At 31.8% G+C, this 22,055-nt stretch overlaps 1 protein-coding gene across 4 annotated transcripts; it reads left to right on the top strand.

Annotated features, from left to right (window-relative positions):
• Positions 1–378: 378 nt before the first annotated feature.
• LOC132742566 (protein draper-like) lies at positions 379–21,748 on the top strand. 4 transcript variants are annotated; one of them, XM_060731004.1, is made up of 18 exons: positions 379–439; positions 1,313–1,394; positions 2,450–2,689; positions 3,096–3,314; positions 3,718–3,855; positions 9,349–9,486; positions 9,797–9,934; positions 11,280–11,417; positions 12,169–12,306; positions 12,742–12,879; positions 14,764–14,901; positions 15,208–15,423; positions 15,659–15,862; positions 16,033–16,170; positions 16,503–16,634; positions 16,777–16,924; positions 19,329–19,414; positions 20,008–21,746. In XM_060731004.1, the coding sequence occupies exons 2-18, from the start codon at positions 1,331–1,333 to the stop codon at positions 20,061–20,063; spliced, it is 2,469 nt and encodes an 822-aa protein (XP_060586987.1). In that variant the 5' UTR covers positions 379–439; positions 1,313–1,330; the 3' UTR covers positions 20,064–21,746. The 4 variants fall into 4 exon arrangements, with proteins under 4 accessions (XP_060586987.1, XP_060586989.1, XP_060586988.1 ...); XM_060731006.1 differs by lacking the exon at positions 12,742–12,879 and having other exon boundaries at positions 20,008–21,748; XM_060731005.1 differs by lacking the exon at positions 9,349–9,486 and having other exon boundaries at positions 20,008–21,745.
• The last annotated feature ends 307 nt before the right edge of the window (positions 21,749–22,055 follow it).

The raw sequence follows: 22,055 nt of genomic DNA, 5'->3' as shown, positions 1-22,055 counted from the left end.
ATAGAATATTAGAATAAAAATTGCCTTTTTATCCAATATCATGACACAGAACGTTCAAGTATTCTTAACTAAATTTAACTGTACTATACTGGTTAATGCAGTTTAACAGTTTCCTTTCAACATCATCTAACGAAAATGCTGAGTTTGATCCTAAATAGATCAAAATGCCTTCAGTTATAAGCGGGTTATACTTAAATACATATTTACATTTACACCAGGAAGATTTATTAGTTCATTGATAAGATGAAGCGTTTATATAAAAAAAACATGTAAGATTTAGTCATTTTATAGAGATAGTAGTTGTTGGATATTGATTAAGTAAAGAAGAAAATTATGTGGAACAAGTTTGATAAAAGCCCACAATCTCTGTGATGTAAACCTGTTTTGAAAATTTGAAAATTGCTCTTAAGTTAAGAAAAGAATCGGATAGACAGGAGAAGTATTTATTTATTTTTATATCTAAACTTTTGAGTACAAATATTTTCTGTGAAGTTGATTGTATCATAACATTTGAACTATGCCTAACTTATTTTCAACAAATACAGTGTTTTGTACACCGAAAAACAAAGTGATTGTAAAATAATTGGCTTGGCATAAAAACAGTTGTTTCATATTCTTTACTACATAATTGGTAATAAATAATTGGAGAAATATTTTTTTAAGTTTGTTTTTGAACACATGGCATATTATATTTAATATAACCGTTACACATGTTTTCATATGACATACATTATAATGTGTAACCATTAAAATGCCAGCGTTTGCAACATATTGTTCAGTACAAATCATCATTGGATCCAATGTGATAAAAGTCCCGTTCAGCTTTAAAGTTCAATTTTTTTTTTTTTTAGTTTTCGGAGTCCAAAATGTCTACTTCAAATCTGTTTTGTGCTTCATCTAACTTTTTTTAATCATGAGAGTACTGAAAATCTATTTCAAATCAATAGTGTACACTAAAAATGTACTTCAGATACAATGAACTCTACAACGTATAATAACCTCGTATATACCACGTGATATGTAAGATTGTAGAACAATAGCGAGCGTAAAACGTGAAACATTCGGTTTCCGTTTATTTCATGGCGTTCAGTCATATGATGAAAGAGTTGCATATGATTTGTCATTATCATATAAAGTTTTAACAAATAAGATCAAGATTTACAGCTAGTCTGTAAGAATTATACATCTGTATACAAGAATCTTACATTCCAACAAAGGGAGAGCACAAAATTTTGATACAAATATTTCTCCTTATTTTATTAGTATATGAGTCATTACTAATGATAGTGAATCTTATGAAATATTTTTGCAGACAATCAATTACGACACAATGACGACTTTGTTCTGTATTGTGCTGCTTCTGTTACAAGCTACAACCAGGAAATGCTTTGCAGGTAAAATGTGGTCTGTTTGTTACTGCTTATGTCTTACGCCTTTTCCTCATTTTAATGACAAACTAGAATAAATCTGAATTGATAGAAAACCGCCACAAACAGCCTTTATCAAGGGGTTGATCAGTTACACGGAAGATGAAGTTCTTCTGATAACTGTCACAGAGTTCCTGATATCGTCGGAAATCTTTTGTATTTTTGTATACATTGAAAAAAACACTCGTCAAAAAGAATGATTTTTCATCTTTAAAAACAGAGTTAGAGGTCCTAAATTCAGCTTGGCTTACATATTGTTTTATGTGCCCGAAAAAATAAAAACACCTGACAGCCCATTTGCATCTCCTCTTGTTTAAAATCTTGCAGATTGCCAAATTATTCGCTCATTCATACATATTGATCTGTTCATTTGTGACCTTCTTCCTTGAATAAGAAAGGCTGTTGATCGATCTCATTTTGAAAATGTATAATTTAAAGCGCATTGGTGACAATTAACATGTAAACATACCTTTCATAAACGGACTCCTTCGAAACAAAATTGTACTAAGCTTGATGTTATTAGTTAATACGATTTCTATTCTAAGACTATTCTTATAAAATCGAATGCAGGATAGTTGAATCTAAGTAAAATTATGTAGATAAACAAATATCGATATGTATTGCTAAATCTATAGCAATGGGTAGTTGTATCTCTCAAGAAACTTCGTGCTTTGTCTGTAGACTTTATGAATTGTTTCACCAGTATTTCTTCTCCTTGAATTATATATTTGTTTGTCATAAAGATACAACAAAATCAAGCAAACAATCTCAAAAAGAAAAAAGCAACAACAACAGAAAAATAACAATAATTTGTTGGTTAAAGTAAGACATATATTTCCTTTTAGGCATATATAGATTAAAAGGAAATATGCGTTTTGTTTGCAAACTGTTGTCATGAACACTAAGTGTAAAAGAGGAAAGTTAGTTACTTGATAAAACTGCACAAGATATCAAAATATGATTTTGATTTTGTCAATATTCTTTTACAATCCGGCAAATTAGTCTTAATTGTATCGTTTCAGATTTCAATCTTATCGATCGTATCAGAGCAACCGTTACAACAAGCCAGTCTAGTATATTTGCTCCAATAAATAATCCACAGGATTTTAACTCTCGTAAAGCAATAGACGGATTGCAGAATTATTCTATAGATCATTGTAAATGTTGCAGTGTTACAAATGGAGCATCTCCTTCATGGTGGCAAATTGATCTTGGACAGAAATACCTGTTAGGTGGTTTACAAATATTTGGACGTGCAACAAGTAAGATAATATATTTGTCTAACTTTAAACGGTTTTGTTTTCGACTAATAGCAGATTGAATTCGTTACAAGTGTTTATAAAAGTCATAATTGTATTAGTTTTTTTTTTAATATTACAAAGTATAAACGTCATCAGAATTCCAAAAGGAAGAACGATAATTTGTTATATAAAGACTCAAGTGTATTCAAAATTTATCAGAAATCAGGGTAGGTAGTTAGGTAGGGTAGGTAGGTAGGCTAGGTGGGTAGGGTATGGTAGGGTAGGGTGGTTGGGTAGTGTAGGGTAGGGTAGGGTAGGGTAGGGTAGGGTAGGGTAGGTAGGTAGGATGGGATGGGATGGATGGATGGATGGATGGATGGATGGAAGGAAGGAAGATGTGTTACATACCGAAATCTTTTTGTGTCAGAGGATGAATCGCAATTGGAATATGCTGAAGTTTATGCTAGCAACGTGTCAATGAAGCCAGGAAAAGCTGCATATAAAATGAAGGTTTACGACGTTCCATCGATGAATGCTTCGACAAGGAATTTTACAAAACAATTAGACGCAATAATCGCGCAGTACTTCTTAGTAGAATTGAACCAGGAAGTGTTGACTCTGTGTGAATTCAAGCTTAACGAGAAAGGTATCATTTTAAAAATAATTATGTGTGTTACAATGTAATCTTTACAGTGTAGATAAAAACTTGACTAATTTATCATTGGTGATCGACATATAAATATTTGACAAAATGCTACTATAAAAAGGTCTTCGGTTTCAAGGACTTAATTGTTATTGTATCAATGAATGTACACGTGCTTAATGATGTAAGTTTTGTTATTACACAAATTAAACATCATATCAATATAAAATAATTGGTAACATAATTTTATAAAGGTAATTGAAATTAGTATATAGATTACAATTTATCTTTATTTGGGGGAAGAGGATTTTCCCTTGAAAACGCTAACATGTTTTTTTTCTAACTTATTTTGAATAATATTCAGAAACTCTAAAAGAAGTTATTTCATTTGACTGTTTTTATTTAGAGTGTAAAGTCGGTTACTTTGGATCGGGATGTTTGCATAGTTGTCACTGTTCAGATAATAACAGATGTGATCAAGTGACAGGGACATGTCGGACACCTGGTTGTCTTGCAGGATGGAAAGGCGAAGCATGTCCGGAAGGTAAGCCGTAACAGAAAGGTTAAAACACTTTCGTATTTGTTCGACTTTAATGTCAAAATAACATTCCATTATCTTGTGAAAAATCAATTTGTTGTATGCCCTATATTAAAATCACACCGTCTGTCTGTCTGTGCGTCCTCACACAACATTTTTGTCCGGACTGTACTGTGTCAAATGTCTACCATATCATGGTGATATGTCGCCTCTAAGACCCCTTCCCCTACCTCAAAGATCAAGGTCACACCTTCAGTTTGAATGTTCACATTCTCATAATTATTGTTTAAGGTAGACCATAGGTAATGCATTACCTTCACTCTGTCGAGTGCTATGAAACTATGCAAAATGCTTCAATACTGATGAAACTTGGCACAAATGTTAACTGGACCATAGCTTCTGTAACAACATGCTCCATCGTAAATTTCCTATTACCATGGAAACGCGGGGACGTCTCAAAATTGCCAAAAATCACTATTTCGCATTTTAACTTCTCAATGAATTGAGATAGAGTAAAGGCTTTTCAGCGTCGGTTATTAGTTACCCTAAGATCGACCTGAAGCCATTCTTAGCCTGTCACATGTCAAAATTTTCTTGGCGATGAGGCGGACCACCCTCTTCAAACACCCCAAACAGAAGGGAGCACATCCCCCTCCTAGCAACCCCCTGATAGGGGCGGCGCCGAAAAAGTGGTCACTTTTTTAACAACATTTCTCTAACGAAAAACAGTGTTTAGGGCCTAAATAGGGCATTTTGTCACTGTTTGAGACCTCAAAAAAAAGGGCAAAATGCCGTCAAAAACGTCTATATGAGTGAAAAGGATAAGCAAATAGTTACTTTTTCTCTTTCAATTTCATAATAACTTTCTGAAATACTTACAAAACCTTTTCAGGGAGATTCCTGACTTTTGCGTGACAGCTCTTGTTGTAATTATTATAACTGTTGATTACTTTATCGTAATAAATCTATTTTAAAACTATGAGTGAGGATAAAAAAGGGATTGAAGCACCACACTGAAATACCGTTTTCCGGTACATACCGGACAAGACGTTTGAATGATTAAATGCTTAAATTATTGCCTTTGCACCTTATGGTATGAATTTTAAAACATCTAATTCATCTTTTCACACCGATTTATATACGATAATGAATGAAAAATGTTATAATCAGCGAAAAAAATATTTATGTTCTCTGCAAGCGTCCAGAGCTACTGCTCCAGACCTGTATTGAGTAAAATCCAAAAACTATAGATCACTTTACCGTGATAATCGTTTTACAAACATTATCATGGTTATCCCTACGTGTGTATTTCTTGAGTATGTAAAAATTGCCCTGCTTTTATAATTGCTTTAATTGAACTCTAATGTTATTTAAAATTTAGTAGCGGAAGTAATGGTCTTGCATTTTCTTTTTGGACAAAAGGCATCTTACATTATGTTACATGATAAAAGTATATGTTTCACATTACTTATAATTAAATTTTTTTCTACAAGAGCATAAACATGATTCTAGTATAGGTAAAATTATATTACCATAGATTTATGCTAACACTAATGTCATTGTATTGTATTGAGATGGTGAAATTATATTATATGTCAAGTCAGTGGCTTATTTTCTAAACCGGATTGTTATTCTTTACATGTGGATTTGGAAATTTACATTTCTTCTTTTTTGTACTTATACTTATATTTAAAACCTTCAATGTATTGGTTTTAAAATCAGTCAATCCTATTTTTATCTAAACGTTCTATTAAACTTTTGTTTGCAGCATTAGAAATAGCATTTATTATATGTCGTTCTAAACATATATCATGGTGTTATTAATCAGTTGACTTCATACTGGCCTTGGTTTTGACTGAAGACAACTGAAAACAGCCCTGTTGGCCTCACGCACGGCAAACCTACGATCCACTCCAAAATTCTGGTTTTCTAACAATCGAGCGAACGGCATTTCCGATATAGTATTGAAAGTCGGTTTAATAGGCTTATTGTTAGTATTGTTTATGCTGTTGTCTTCTTATTCTTTTTTTTTCTTTCAAATAACCGATCAATGTAGGTCCGTGTAGGATTGTTAAGGTTTTCCAATGATCTAAGTTGTTGCGAAAATGAAAATTTGATTAAACTCGGGAGAAACCTTTCACCTGACAAAATGAGTAATTTTTTTGAATATTGAACAACGCACCGCACTGAAGATTTTTTTGAAATGGTATTAGAAAATCATCTACCCCTAACAATAGCTTGTATGTCGTGCAAAATAAGTTACTCCGGGTGAATTCCTTAAATTTGTATATCACTATTTCTCGAAAGTAGTGGAGCGAAAGGCAAGATATGATGGAGTGTTAAGCGCAAGGCAATATTTAATTTAGTGTGTCTACGAATTTCCATAAATTAAAGTTTTACAAGTTTAAATAGACATACTTAAAAGTGAAGACTGAGAAATTATAATTTATTTCTACTTAAACTAGATCTATTAATTATTGATAATTTTAGTAAGGAGCCTTTTTGTTCATATATAAAATGCTCTATGTTTAAATGTACAAAATTTTGCACATAAAAATAATTAATTAAAAAATAAAGAGGGAATATATTGACAATATGCAGAGTTTGGTAATAAAATGTAAACACTTCTATATACACTTTGAGACGGCAATAATCAACTAAACAACAATGCTAAATAAGACAAGAAGTGTCTTTAATCATTAAATCATTACCAAAATACGTGTTATATCACACTTTTTGCAACTATTTCATGCACATTTCCTACCTTAAACTAGATTATAGATTGATACGAAACAAAGGGTTTTCAATTCATAAAAGCGCTTGGTGTTTTATCTTATCGTTTATGATAACAAGAAGTTACGTGAAACATAGCTAGTTGTGGTAAAAGCTTGTTAAAAGGGAAGAAGCGATGCATTACATGTGTCCCGTGCATTACATAGTGTTGTCTCTTCTCTGTCTTGAACTTAAAAAAAACCATAATATTTTGGCCGATTTCTACAAAAAGAATTCCAATGGCAAAATATTTACGAAAACGTTTTGTATATTGCAAAAATAATAGTTTACAAAACTTTCAATAATGTTTTACACAGGAATATTGCAACAAACAAATTTCTCCTTCAATGTAAATTAACCGAATCTAGTATTTGTGTTTTTGCTGTATGGGTGTTGAAAGCATTCACCACCTATTTTGGTACTGCCAAACGGTACAAATATTCAGGAATAATCTATTCAAATGGCTAAATGAAATAGCAATAAACGTATGACAATTGTACACCATTCTTTCATGCTAAGGATAAGAAAACATCATATATTTTTCTATTCTAAAAATATTATATTTATACCAGTAAATTAAAAAACAAACTCCAGACATTCAAAAGAAAATTTTTAAACAGATCAAAAATGGAAAGATTTGTTGCATTACAAAATAATACATTAGAAGACTTTGTTTGATATGTAAATAGGTACATGCAGAGAGAAATGCTACCAAAGCAGTTTATTTACTTTTTTCATTATTTTGCGCCTTTTCTTGTGTAATTGTTTAAATGAATGAACCTCTTAACTTTTTTAAAATATCTTATATATTCTGATATAATACCTAACAAAAACATCATAACAAATAAAATTTATTTAAATTAAAAAAAAACTCAGAAACATTTGTTCGCGGTACGGATACGTTATTTATAAATATACATAGTCGTGTCAAAAAACGCCATTGACTTTGTATAGGTGACATTCTATAAAGGTATGTAAATTATTCAATTTTAGGTCCACACGCAAATTTGGAACCTAAACCTTTTATGGAATCTACGGCAGCATTAGGTGGCACATTCCCGATTACGTTTTATTACATGAACATTTAAACAGTTTTGTTGTAAATCCAATTAAATCGTGTTCATAAGTTATAATTTTAAAAGAAAAACCCCACGGTAACACTCAAGTTTGTCATGCAAATGAAGACTAGTATAATTAGCTGTTGTACTCGTATGCGCTACGTCACAGATGTATAAATAATTGTTACCATGTGGATCACAGCAGATTTAAGATATTCTTGTGCAAAAAAACTTGGAATGAAACAAAAACAAAGATTAAACTGAAATGTAATCACATTGAATGTAGTTATTGTTAAAAAGATCTTATTTTTAAGATCATAAATGATTGAATAAAATAAAAAAGAAGGTAGAAAAGATTCAATTGGAAAATTATTTTGTCTCCACATTTGAGTATTTTACCTTCTTAAGCTCTTATAAATAGAAAATTTGTGTCGCTCCACTAATTTCGAAAAATAGCAATATATACAAATTTAAGGATTCCACTATGATAGGACAGGTTATTGCTAAAGTTGGATTTTTTAATACACTTTTTCAAGAAATCGGACAGGTAGAGCATGTTTATGCTTTGGAAGTACAACATTCAGCAAATCGTTGTTCACTTCGTCAGGGCAAAAAAGATCCCAGGTTTAATTACATTTTCTTTTCGCAACAGCTTAGACCATGGCATAGAAGCCTTCGATAATCCTACACGAAATAACATTGAAAATAAATAACTTATATGAATAAGAAGACAAAAAACGTAATAAATACTTAGCCATTTGAATCGGCCATCCGCTCTATCTCGATCAGTGTTCAGTACACCACTTTTTGGAAGTGGAACGTAAGTTTTTTGGGGATGGCCTGAGATCGTTTTAATCAGCTTTTTAATATACTGCAGAAGTAAAATATCGCATGAAATATAGCATTTCTAACAGCTCTGCTCCATTCATATTCTGCAAGCGTAAATAATAATGTTTTAGATATTGTTAAAGAGAATGGTTTTTAACTGTGGTACATGTATCTGATAACTTAATTTAGGCATAAAATAACTGCTTAAGACCTAATGTTCAGCTTGAGATCTAATGTTCTGCTAAAGATATAATGTTCTGTAATGACAGACATGTTGAATGATTAAAGCATTACTTGTAATCTTAATTTTAATGTCCTTGACCGTAAAAGTGAAACAAAGGAATTTTGTTTATATTGCTATAACTTTGTTATTTATTAACAAGTTTGATTAATACTTAGACATAAACACTTATGACAAAACCGACATTTGTATAAAACAAATATAAACTTGACCTTTAATTACCTAGATGTCAAGGTCAAAATATTGAATTTTGCTTAATTTGACATGGCTTTGTAATTTGTTTATAGGTTACTAGACAACGCGTGTAACAAAACAGAAAAGTTTAATAATTAATATATAACGTTGACTTTTGAAATACCTTCCCTGTCAAAGTCAAAATATTGCAAGCAAAACAAAAAATGTTTGCCTTTTGAACCACCGAAATCAAAGCTGTATATTATTCTGCATATCTACGATGTTCAGAATCAATCAATCAATCAATCAATAAATCAATCAATTTACTCGAAGTGCTGTTGCGAGTTGTGATGTCAAAGAAAGCTTAATGTATAAGTATACTCTATTAACTTTGAGGTTTTATTATAGGATGTTACTTTATTACAGAATGTTATCATCGAAAATTCGATATAGGGTGTAACAAAATGTGTCATTGTAAAGACAACACAAGTTGTGATCATATAAGCGGACATTGTGATACAGGATTGTGTGATCCGGGCTGGTTATTACCTTCATGTAGCCAAGGTTAAATGATTCATTCAAATAGCTGATTTTACATATATTCCAATAGCGTGTGTCCTACAACTTGAATAAAAGGGCCCAGTATCAACACATATTTTACTAAATTTTTCGCTAACCTTACAACAGTATGATTCAATAACAGCATTCTTAATAAGACAAAACATTGATTCAGTTTTAAAGGGTTCTTGTTGTATGCAACTTAAGTGCTACCTGCTTAAAAATTGTTATACCAGTATGCACCTGCATACAAAATGAATTATCACAAGTTTGAACATTGCTTATTCATTTATTTATCACTTCACTTTGCTTTAAGCATGTGGCCATCGAAGGTTCGGACAGGATTGTACTTCGGTTTGTCATTGTTTATATAATACAAGTTGTAATACAATATCTGGAGAATGTCACAATGGTATATGTGATCCTGGATGGCAGACTCCTAGTTGTGATAAAGGTAAGGTACAAAACTCAAAATAGCTCGTATATCGTCTTGTTTAATGCAATATAGTGTTGTTAATGCATGCATGTTAAGTACACTACAGGATGAGTAAACAATTAAACTTATTTATTCATTATAAATTTTGTAATAAATATAAAGTTGTAATAAAATATCCGGAGAATGTTACAAGGGTATATGTGATCGTGGATGGCAGACGCCAAGTTGTGATAAAGGTAAGAGGAAGAAACTCAAAAGCTCCCAGATCTTTTTTATTACTGCAATATCTTGCTAAAAATGTAAATGTTGTTCTGTTGTTTCTCCCTTACATTTTTCTTCTTTGGTTTGATAGTGATAAAAAACGTAAATGATAATAATAACTGGTTATATAAAATCTTTAGGCATTCAATGTCAATAAAACTTATGGGAATATTAACATTTAGACTATACGCATAAAACTTTCTGCATATTCGAACTAAAATGAATCGTGCATTTACCTACGACCACTCAAAAACGTTTGCGTCTTTAGTTCCGCTGTTTTACAAAAAGAAACTGTACTATTTTGTCCAAATATGACATATTTAAGAAATAATATATCCCAAACAGTGATTTTATCGCTCAATAACATCACTGTTTGGAGTTTGGATGCGAGGAATTATATCACGAGGGCGTAGCCCGAGTGATATAATGATGCGCATCCGAACGACAAACAGTGATGTTATCAAGCGATAAAATCACTAATTTGGATATATTATTTCGATTCTAACACGACATCAACAAATAAATGTTGCCGTACTTGATAGCTAAGCAAAATTGCGCCTGATTTGTTTCCGTACTTATTTTCAGCGCGTCGGATTTTTAGTGGTTACGTCGCGTGTATAATGATTACGTCACATGTCTAAATATAGAACGTCAAAATGTGCATCTGTTGCATAATAACACACACTTTCTGTTCTTCTATGTTCAATAGGGAAAATGCGGGTCGTGTTAGAATAAGAAATAACACATCATTTTTATATACTTTCCACACACATACAGCGTGCAACAATAATTTTTCTTGATCTCAGGAAAATGTAATTGAAACAATTGTGGTTCTGGCACAAACTAACTGCATCTTGACAGTATACTTATATCAACGTTCATTTACGAATAAAGGAACAACAATCACGTTGATTATATTTTGATTTATATAAACATAATGGTTAATGTTTTATAGAAGATAAATTTGCTTTACTTTGCTGTATTGTGTTTTCAGCTGAAAAAATGTTTAATAGCCACGATTCTCTTATTGAATTTTTGTCTTGTGTTAACAAATATTTGAAATTCTGCTTGTTGTGCGATGCTTACTTTTTCAATTCTTTAGCATGTGATTTTCACACATTTGGTTTTAATTGTTCATCGACATGCCATTGCCTTAATAATACAAATTGCAACAGTACAACTGGGGAATGTGGTATCGGTATGTGTGACCCTGGTTGGCAAGGATCTAGCTGTGATCAAGGTAAGGTTATGTATACAATAAGTTGATCGGTCAGTATTTTTTAATTTGTTCTTTTCTAATTTATTTATTATTTTAAATTTCTTTAGAATATTCTTTTCCGTATTATTACTTTCTTTGGGGGGGGGGGGGGTCTAATGACATGATATTACGATAATAGATTTCTTTCAAATAGTTGACAAAAAGAAAAGAGTACTGCTGTTTTTAAATCTATGTGAAATGAATGAATATGGAGTTAATTTCTCGATCAGAGAACTTATGAGTGTTATAAATAGGGACGTCATCATTCTACAGCACGTTTCATTCTTATATTTTATCAAGCCGGTGTTAGGGTGTTTGAGTAATGCTGCACCTTTTCTACAGACTCAATCAATCTGAGCCTTAAATTTTCATGTACTTTTGTTGGATTTAGGCATCTGACTTTTTCCAGATTTGAAATACAAATTGTTGCTGTTTATTTTATGGTTGTCTCACGTTTTTAAAGAGGTACTAGCTAGAAAATTATCAAATTTGCGAAAAATATTTTCTGTAAACTGATGCTAAACAATATTATAATTGAACATAGCGATGCTTGTTTCCTCTCTAGTTTGTCAATTATTAAAAGAATACCTTGTATTAGTGCACCACAATTGTAATGTAAATAATCGTTTGTGCATAATAACAGATTTGCACTGTTTTCTTAACCCTGACAAAATGCCTGTATATTTACTCATATTTTTGACATTAATGTCGTATTCGTTTTATTTTTCCTTAGCCTGTGATCACAGGTCATTTGGCCTTAATTGTTCATCGACTTGCCACTGCCTGAATAATGCTGCTTGCAATGGTACAACTGGAAATTGTGTTCTCGTTTTATGTGACTCTGGTTGGCAAGGTCCTAGATGTGATCAAGGTATTTTTATTTCATAAAAGTTTAATGCAATTTGTTATGCAAAGGGCGGCATATTAAAATCCGTCTGTCTGTAAGGCCCAACCCTAGCATATATATGTATACCACATCAAGACCACGTATCGCGTCCAAGACCTACTTCCCAAGCCCATCCGAAGTCAACGTCACTCATTATAAGCACACATACATTTGTACTATTTTGCTTTGAGTTTTGATTACATGATTATAAATATATCTGATGTTGATACATATTATATATATGATATGATATATTGTTCACTGAAGTCCGCCAAAGGATAGCAAAATAAATACGAATTTCTATTAACTTCTGCGTATAGGTCTGTTTTATGTGCCTCGACTGATTCTTGTCAGAAATTTAAAGTTTTTATGTTTTTAGTCAGCGGAGTTCCTTCAACATTCTTTTATTCAATTTTATAGTATGCGATCATCGTTCATTCGGGTATAATTGTTCATCTACTTGCCACTGTCTTAACAATACAAATTGCAACAGTACAACTGGGACCTGTATTACTGGATTATGTGATCCTGGTTGGCAAGGACCAAGATGTGATCGAGGTATGGATAACTTGTGTGCATAAAACAGTCATTATTTTTATTACATTCTAAGTATACCTTTAATTTGTTCCTTGACATTGTTTTAATGATAATACTGTTGGAATGAATAAATTATTATTATTATTATTATTATTATTATTATTATTATTATTAGTTTTATTATTATTATTGCTATTGTTCATTGTTTGGTTATTTTCTCAATAATACAAATTGCAACAGTACAACAGGGACGTGTGATATCGGCTTTTATGATTTAGGGTTAGCAAGGACCTTGTGTAAATTTATTCATTAAACTAAGGTCATTCAATTCATCGTGCATGTTTTGTATTTCTTCTTTATAAAAGTCATAGACAATGAAATAGGTATAGTTCATAAACAGGTGGTAATCAATTGAATTTGGTGTTCCTGTCATTTATTTCCTTCCCGTTTCTACATTATTTTGTTATTTGCAGTATGTGATAATCGTTCATTTGGTATTAATTGTTCATCACTTTGCCATTGTTTCAATAATACAAATTGCAACAGTACAACAGGTGTATGCGATAATGGTCTATGTGATTCCGGTTGGCAGGGTCCTGCATGTGATCAAGATAACATTTTATATTTCCAATGATAATGTTAATTATTTAAGCATACTTTCAACGTCTTATCAGATAGTCTTCTTATTTCACAAAATAAATAGAAACAAAAGAAGCTAATCAAAAGATTTAATAAAACTCAACTCATTTTAGTCACTACATGAGTATTTTTGCAATACATGAACTTCATTGCTTTGGTTTTGTTTATATTTTATAAATCATATCCTAACCACAATAAAACGATCGCATTTGCACATATGTGTCAAACAATTGTTTAATGTGCTTTTTGTAATAAGGTAGCAATGAATTTTAATCTATAGTTTAGAATGTAACAATGGTACCTTTGGGTATATTTGTTCATCATCATGTCATTTTTTTAATGAGTCACACTGCAACAGTACAACAGGGAATGGAATGTGAAATCGAATTATGTGAGTCAGGTTGGCAAGGTCCTGCATGCGACCAAGGTACTACTTAACAATAATTTGTGATTTTGAAAATCTTTTCTAAAATATATTCTAAGGTACTTTGGTATAGAAATGAATTACTTCATCCATGATATATGTATCGTTTGACTTCATCTTTAAATTTCATTTGTTTACCTACTTACTATTATTGTTATGGTTCAGCTTATACGTAATATCCATAAGTTTTGATCAGATGGTGACTTTTAGCGTTTTTCTATATTAACTTGTGATGTTATCATGGAAAATTCGGTATTGGATGTTACAAAATGTGTCATTGTAAAGACGACACAATGTGCGACCATATAAGCGGACATTGTGATACAGGATTTGGTAACCCGGCTGAAATAATTCATTTTAATATCAGTTCGTCTTTTATTTTATATATCAGCTGGTATCTATTATTTCCTGATGAAATGTATCCTTAAACTGGAACAAAGGGTCAGAATATGAACATGTACATTAAACATTTTTCTCTTAAGTTATAACTGTGGGAATCAATAACATAATTCTAAGTCGGACAAAAGATTTATTTTATATATGTATATTTACATATCACACATATTACAGATCACTTTTTAACAAAGTAAGGCCCTCATTTGTAATGATTGTTAGGCCATAGGATATTAAAATTTTACACTTGCACATATATATATATATATATAGCAACATAAAATACATGTTGTATTTAAATTTGGATCTACGCAGGTAGATACAATGACATTAATCTATTGCTTGGTTTTGTTTAAATCTAACATCGAGTAATTACTGCAAAAACAAACAAAGATTCGTGAATACATGTAATGCATTTTTCTAAAAGAAGTATTGTTTATTTATTCCAGTATGTGATTATCGTGCCTTTGGATATAATTGTTCATCAACTTGCCATTGTCTTAACAATACAGATTGCAACAGTTCAACGGGGCGATGTTATATCGAATTATGTGACTTTGGTTGGCAAGGTCCTAGATGTGATGAAGGTAATTTTCATCCGGAATTTAACTACTAGAACTTTTTTGATGTATTTTTCTTCTTTTAAGGCTGGTGATTTGAAATCTTTGTGATTGATAACTGTAAAGTCAAATGTAGTTTGATTGCATTTATGGTTATTCAGAGTGAATAACAGTAATGTTATGACGCAATCAAAATGTTTTACAATCTTATTGTCATCTTATAATTACTAGTATATTATCACTACTGAAATTACTTATTTTATGTTTTTTATTGCATTTATTGACTAATATTAGTATAGACATCCTGATTTTATAAAGCATGTTTTCACTCAGAAAAGAATATATTGAGACGTTCAGATGTGCTGACAGATATGTCATCAACATTCCTTAACTGGACATCAAATCTAGCAATCGATGGAAGCATTGGTCCAAAACCTGACGTTTGCAATTGCTGTAGCGGCACAAAGAATTCCCTAATATCCTGGTGGACAGTAGATTTGGGAAAACGGTATCCTATTAATAGTGTTACTGTGTTCAGTAGAGAGTTTGGTAAGTTGAAACGTTTTATGTCAGATAAGCTTGAAAGAATTAAAACAATGAACATTATTGTAAACCATAAAAGTATCTTAAACAATTACAAATTTTACAATAATATGTTCTATTAATATATATTTATAATGAAGAATCGCCTGTGTGATAAAAAGATACTTATCTTGTTATAATCATTATAATTATTCTTTGATCTAGTTATTATTTGCAATTCCGTTATTTTGTTGCCTCTTAGATCAGTTATATCAGCAGCTCGCCGATTTTGAGCTATATCTTGCTAACGATACTGGGAAAAACTCGTTTCATCTGGTGGAAAATAGCACAAGAAGAATTGATGGAAATAAACACGTTCTTACATTTTCAAATAAATTGACAAGATTCATTAAGATTCAGAGACCAGGCGTCCTTACTCTGTGCGAAGTGATGGTGTCTGAAGGGGGTGAGCACTTTTCGTCTAAAATCGAATATATAAATATAAATCATAGTATTCTTATTACTATTTCAATTAAATACCATTAATTGAAGAAGTATAGCTATTACAATTTCTAGCTGTTTCTAATCAATTTATGTATAATATGAATAAAACATGTTCTATGTTTTGCTTTATAGAATGTCAGGTCGGAACATTTGGCGAAGAATGCTCCGAGATATGTCACTGTGCTGATGACCTTGCTTGTGATAAAACAAGTGGATATTGTCAGTCAGATGCATGTAAATCTGGTTGGATCGGTAAATCATGTAACCAAGGTAGGTTTACAAATGACTAGTGGAGTTAAAAAGTCTATGTTGCATGTTTTATTTAATGAACAGAACCAAAACTAAAAAAAAAAAACATTTTACTATTTCTTCTATTTTGTGGAATTTAAGTATATTACTTTTGAAATTCAGAAATAAGTAACATCCAAAGTTAGAAAAGTTTACCTTTAACCGATGTGTCCTTCTATGCATGTATGTATACATGTATTTAAAGCTTTGTTAAATCAATTGCATTACACACACATGTATGTATATATATACTCATTTCATTTACTTAATCAGAAAACAGTATTAATATATTTGTAACCTTTTCGTATATTAAGAATGTCCAAAAAACAGATTTGGTGACCGATGTAGTGAGACTTGTTTTTGTGCTGAAGGTACATGCACTAGTAACTATGGGGTATGTCAGAACGGTTGTCAACAAGGGTACACTGGCTTTCATTGCAATCAAGGTAATTTGATGTAATTTGCTGCTATCATTCATAGACATCAAAACTCTTAGACGATGGTTTGTGTTTAAAGGAAACCTTTGGAATAGATATATTAATTGATGAAATTGTTTGATAATGAGATATTGTACATTATTGTATACAGTTGGTGATTTCAACAATCATACCCGTCCAGCTAATGAAGAGAAGAATTCATCAGCTCTCATAGCAGTTGTTATCGGCGGATCAATTGCTGTTCTGATCATATGTGTATTAGTAGGTGTGGTGGTTGTGAAATTAAGACGAAAAAGCAGGTAAGTATTATTTAAACATATAAATATACACAAAACTACTGATTGTAAACACTTTTAATTCAATTACTTTAAATACTAAAGAAAACCATGAGCATAGTAAACAAAAAGAGTGTGTTGCATTCAAAGTATGTTTAGTTTTAACATATGTTTGGCAAATCTATTTGTAATAACATAGACTAGATAATGTTATTTTCAATGTTATTTTATATTATTACCCCTCACTTTTTATGCCTCTGAAGGGAGTCATATTAAAATCGCACAGTCCATCTGTCTATACGTCTGTCTGTCTGTCTGTCCAGACTGTAACTTTGTCATACATTGAGGGATTTTGAAATAGGTTGGCACAAATGTCTACCACATCGAGATGATGTGTTGAGTCTAAGAACCACTTCCCTATCTCAAAGGTCAAGATCACACTAACATTTTGAAGTTTCACTTTATCACAATAAGAGTTTATAGGTACACACATTTGTGTCCGAACTGTAATATTGTCATGCATCGAAGGATTTTAGAATAACTTGGCATACATTTCTACCAAAACGATGTGTCCCGTTTAAAAAGCACGTACCTACCTCAAAGGTCAAGGTCAAACTACCATTTTGAAGTTCATGTTATCACAATTAGAGTTTATAGATACACACATTGGTGTCCGAATTGTAACTTTGTCATGCATTGAAGAATTTTAAAATAACTAACAACCACATTAAGACGACATGTTGCGTTCAAGACCCCTGTCTCTACCTTCAATGTCAAAGTCACACTTATAGTTTGAAGGTACTGATTCTCTCGAGAAGAGTTTGAAGATAAACATTCATGTCAGGACTGTAACTTTGTCATGCATGGAAGGATTATAAAATAACTTGGAACAAATTTCTACCACATCAAGACGATGTTTCCTGGCTAAGGCTCATGTCCGTTTGTCTGTCCTCACTTACACAACACTTTGTCCTGCATTGAGGGATTTAAAAATAGATATGCACAAATGTCAAGTACATGACAATGTTGTGTCGCGTCCGAGAACCACATCCTTTTTCAAAGGTTAAGATCACACTTATATTCTGAATGTTCACACTACCACAATTAGAGATTATAGGTACACACAGTTGTGTTCGGACAATTACTATGTCATGCATCGAAGGATTTTAAAATAACTTGGCGTAAAAGTCTACCATATCAAGATGACGTTTTGTGTGTAACACCCATGTTCCAACCTCCAAGGTCAAGGCTACACTAATAGTTTGAAGGTACTTATGCTCTTAACAAGAGTTTGAAGGTACATATTAGTTTCCAAACTGTAACATTGCCATGCATTGGAGGATTTAAAAATAACTTGGCATAAATGTCTATATCAAGATGGTGTGTCGCATCCAAGACCCTTGTCCAGAGGTGTTAGGTTTGCTATAAATAGCACTTCATTTCACAACAACAATATTAAGCAATTAGTTACTTTCATTCTCTTTTCTTTTCATAATACCTGCATGCTTAAGAAACCTTTTCCGAGGCATCGGTCACTTGCGTGACAGCACTTGTTTCGTAATGTTAATTTCCCATAGGCTTCTGGGAGTTATTCTTACTGGTAATGCAAGTGTACCACGTGACTATACTGTTTTATAGGTAACAGTACTTTTTAACAGTATAAAATCTGGTCATGTGGTTTATTTTCTAAATAAAAATAAATTAAAATGGCCGCCATTTTTTTCTCGATTCATTTTTATTTCCGAAGTTCACCACGATATGGCATCTCCAGAGTAAATATGACACCCATAACATTTAGTCGTTTGCACCATGGAGATCATTTTGCGTATAAACTATCTTTTCGTTGAATTGTAATAAAAGTAAACATCCTCTTTCAACGGAAGTAAATACAATGTGAATAATTATGTGTCATACTGGAACATACAGACGATTAAAGCATGCAACAAAGGATTATTTCATATGAAACGTTACATATATGGTGGACAAACATAGGAAATCATCGTTGTTTTGTAAATGCACTTTGTCAAAAAACATGCAAAGAATATTCTGGATACAGAAGGATTATATTTCACAGCTCATAACCGTATAAATGGGATAGTGTTTTGTTTTCAAAATAAAACACAGCTCATATATGTTTATGACTGGTAGATATCTTTCTTAAATAATAAAAGGAAAACTTCGCAAGTAGGCCTACCGTACACTCAAAACTTAAAACGTAATAACAGTTTAGTTATTGGTACTCTTGGATAAATTTTGTTGTTGACAATATCAGATCATCAAAGTATTTGTTCGGGGTTTGTGACTAACAGTAAAAATATCATCCCTCGTAACTACTGTTATAACAGTATCTTCCTCGGAATGGTATTTTTTACTGTTACCCACAAACTACAAACGCATGTGTTATTCATATATTATTTCGTTTTTACAGCGAAGGTAATAAAAGTCACTACTCAACGCCAAACTCTCGAGCTAACCAAGATGATCAGGATTATGACACTTTAGATATACTTAATGGTAAAACTTTACTTATGTACATTATTTTCATATTGTAATAAATATATGAACTATAATACAAACATTCGGTAAAGAGCATTAATAAATACTTTGATCTCATTTTCCGGTCCACAGGTCAGGCATAGAACTCATAGATGTTCGTATTTAAGTATAAACATGTGTTAACGGACTAGTATATTATCGTAAATTGAGACATTTTGATATAAATGTTAACCATTAAGGTTTACCAGCATTACACATTTAGTCCAAGTCAATGTATGCAAAGACACTTATCACAAAGAAATGTTTGAATTTTGTCCGAAGAATATCTTCTTGCTGAATTGAGGGATTTTAGAATTACTTGATACAAATATTTACCATCATGAATAAATATGGTATCCATCGCATGAAACAGGTCAAATATCATGGTTACACACAGTAGATAAGGTTCACATCAGTCTATATCATGAGCATCATTCAGGACTGTTTATGATTGCGCGACCGGCATATATTGTGACAAAATTACTTTTGTTAAAAGATGATAAAAATCTTAAGGCGGAAAAGATTTGCGGAAGAATAATCTTGTACATCAGTGACAATATTTTTATTTTCAGATAACCAAGGCCGAAGGCACACTACGTATCAAAATGAAGTTGTGTCGAACATGTGATGTATTTGACTAGAAAAAGCCTGATAAAAAGTCGAGTGTATTGGAATCTTATTAAACGAATATGACAATTATTTTTCATTCATTCATTCATCAAATTATTTGATCAATGTTGAAGCTTTTATCACGCATGAACTGCAGTTCTTAATATTAAACTTTTTGTCAAGCATTTGTGTTTATGTTAAAAATTACATTCATTCTAAACGAATAATTTAACATGGTAAAATAAAAACATTTAAAGAAATGCACTTGAAAAATGGAATATGTTTGATATTTAACATTTAAACCTTTTATTTCTAGTAAATTTTGAGGAGATTTATGCTATTTCAGAATGGTATATTACAAATGATATGAAAACATGCTAAACATTCTTATCTAATCATAAAGTTTGTTCCTGGTATCATTATTGTTCTGTCATAAACTAGTTCAGAATGGTTCATAGCATTATATTGATTTGACTTACCTATACTTTAATAGACTCTGACTTATAAGGCGTTATCAATTATGATATTGTGAACCCGTTTCTTTGTAAAATAATAGATCGAAAAATCTTTATTCCTTGCATTGATTAATATATGTATAGTATGAAGGATAATTGTGCTTTTATTATATAACAATGCAAACTTACCTGTATCATAGTTTGGAGACGTTTCCATTGAATACGGGTTAGAATTTAATCATACACTACTAATACATGCACAATATGTCAAATGGAATGCAGGTATTAGTTACACAAACTCCAGTTACAACACTGTCTGTCTGAGATAAACATAGAGCCTGCTTGTTGATTGGCTCATTTTTGTTGTTGTTGATTTGGGGGATCAAAGTTACTTTTTTCTAGGGTTTCATATAGTGTCGACAGGGACGGTGATTTTATTTCTGTCTATGATACAAAAGAGAAACAACACCAAAACACTCGACAATCTGATTTATACTCGGGGAAGCGGCTACGCCTCCTTGCACATGTCACATTACCCTGTGTTTCGATGCTCCTATTACTTTATAGCTTTTCTACAGATCGGTTAAAGCGTGAAATCTACATAACGGCATCACCAAAACACTTATACTTCCCTTATATTTAGGACGGCAAATCATATGTTCCCAGTTGCAACTGGCCGTTGGTATATCACACCATACGATAAGGGAAGGTGTAAACGTCAAATTAACATAGGAGATTCATGTAATCATTTATCTTTTTAACGAAATCAAAAGCAGATGATTCTTATTTAATTTCATAGATATCCAATATTTAGTTGATTCATAGGGTATTTGATGAAACAATTTATACGGTAGTCTTACACGTGAAATAGCAGGCCACTCAATCTGCCTATGACATTCAATAGAAACATTGATGAGAGACATGTCATGTGCATTTTCCACTTTTTTTTCTGTTCAATAAACACATCTACTTTAAAAACAAAACCAACCGTTAAATGTTAAAGGCAACTTGTGTTTAAATGTCAAACAAGATTAAGAAGCGGCGATGACAGTATATCGTTTACGAAACGCTCCAGACGACCAAAGGTAGCATGGGCGAAATATTGTACAGTGCGTTACAAAAACCTTTGAAAAAGACAGACATCTCACCCACTGTATGGGAACCAGTGACATTTTTGTTTTAAAATAATACTTTAAAATATGAAATTCATAAAGTAAAAGCAACATAAAATGTATTAAGTATACACCAGACAGGTACCAAATTGAATAGCGGGTAAACATGAAGTTAATTTGACGCTGTTGTCGTTGTCAAAGTGCTCCATGACGATGTATATATGTTGTATGTAAATACTGTTAAAATACAAACGTAAGTCACAGTTCAGTAATTTTTGATAAATGTGTTTGCTAGATATGTATATTTTTGCTGACAAAATTTGTACAACGTTTGTATTGTTATACAATAAAAAATAAAGAAGTATATGAACTTTCCGGACATCCCTCGTAGTAAAAATCTTTCTCTGAATTATCAATTCTTTAAGAACAAATAAAACAAACATG

Source organism: Ruditapes philippinarum, unplaced genomic scaffold (assembly GCF_026571515.1).
Source record: "Ruditapes philippinarum isolate M1 unplaced genomic scaffold, ASM2657151v2 ctg10344_1_1_1_1, whole genome shotgun sequence".
NCBI lineage: Eukaryota > Metazoa > Mollusca > Bivalvia > Venerida > Veneridae > Ruditapes > Ruditapes philippinarum.
This window is presented reverse-complemented; position numbering and strand designations above follow the sequence as displayed.

Excerpts from the sequence above, each read along its gene's own strand:
- LOC132742566 (XM_060731004.1), top strand. The coding sequence starts at position 1,331 with ATGACGACTTTGTTCTGTATTGTGCTGCTTCTGTTACAAGCTACAACC. Across the intron at positions 1,395-2,449 it reads AACCAGGAAATGCTTTGCAG|ATTTCAATCTTATCGATCGT; the intron begins GTAAAATGTGGT and ends GTATCGTTTCAG. Across the intron at positions 2,690-3,095 it reads AATATTTGGACGTGCAACAA|AGGATGAATCGCAATTGGAA; the intron begins GTAAGATAATAT and ends TTTTTGTGTCAG.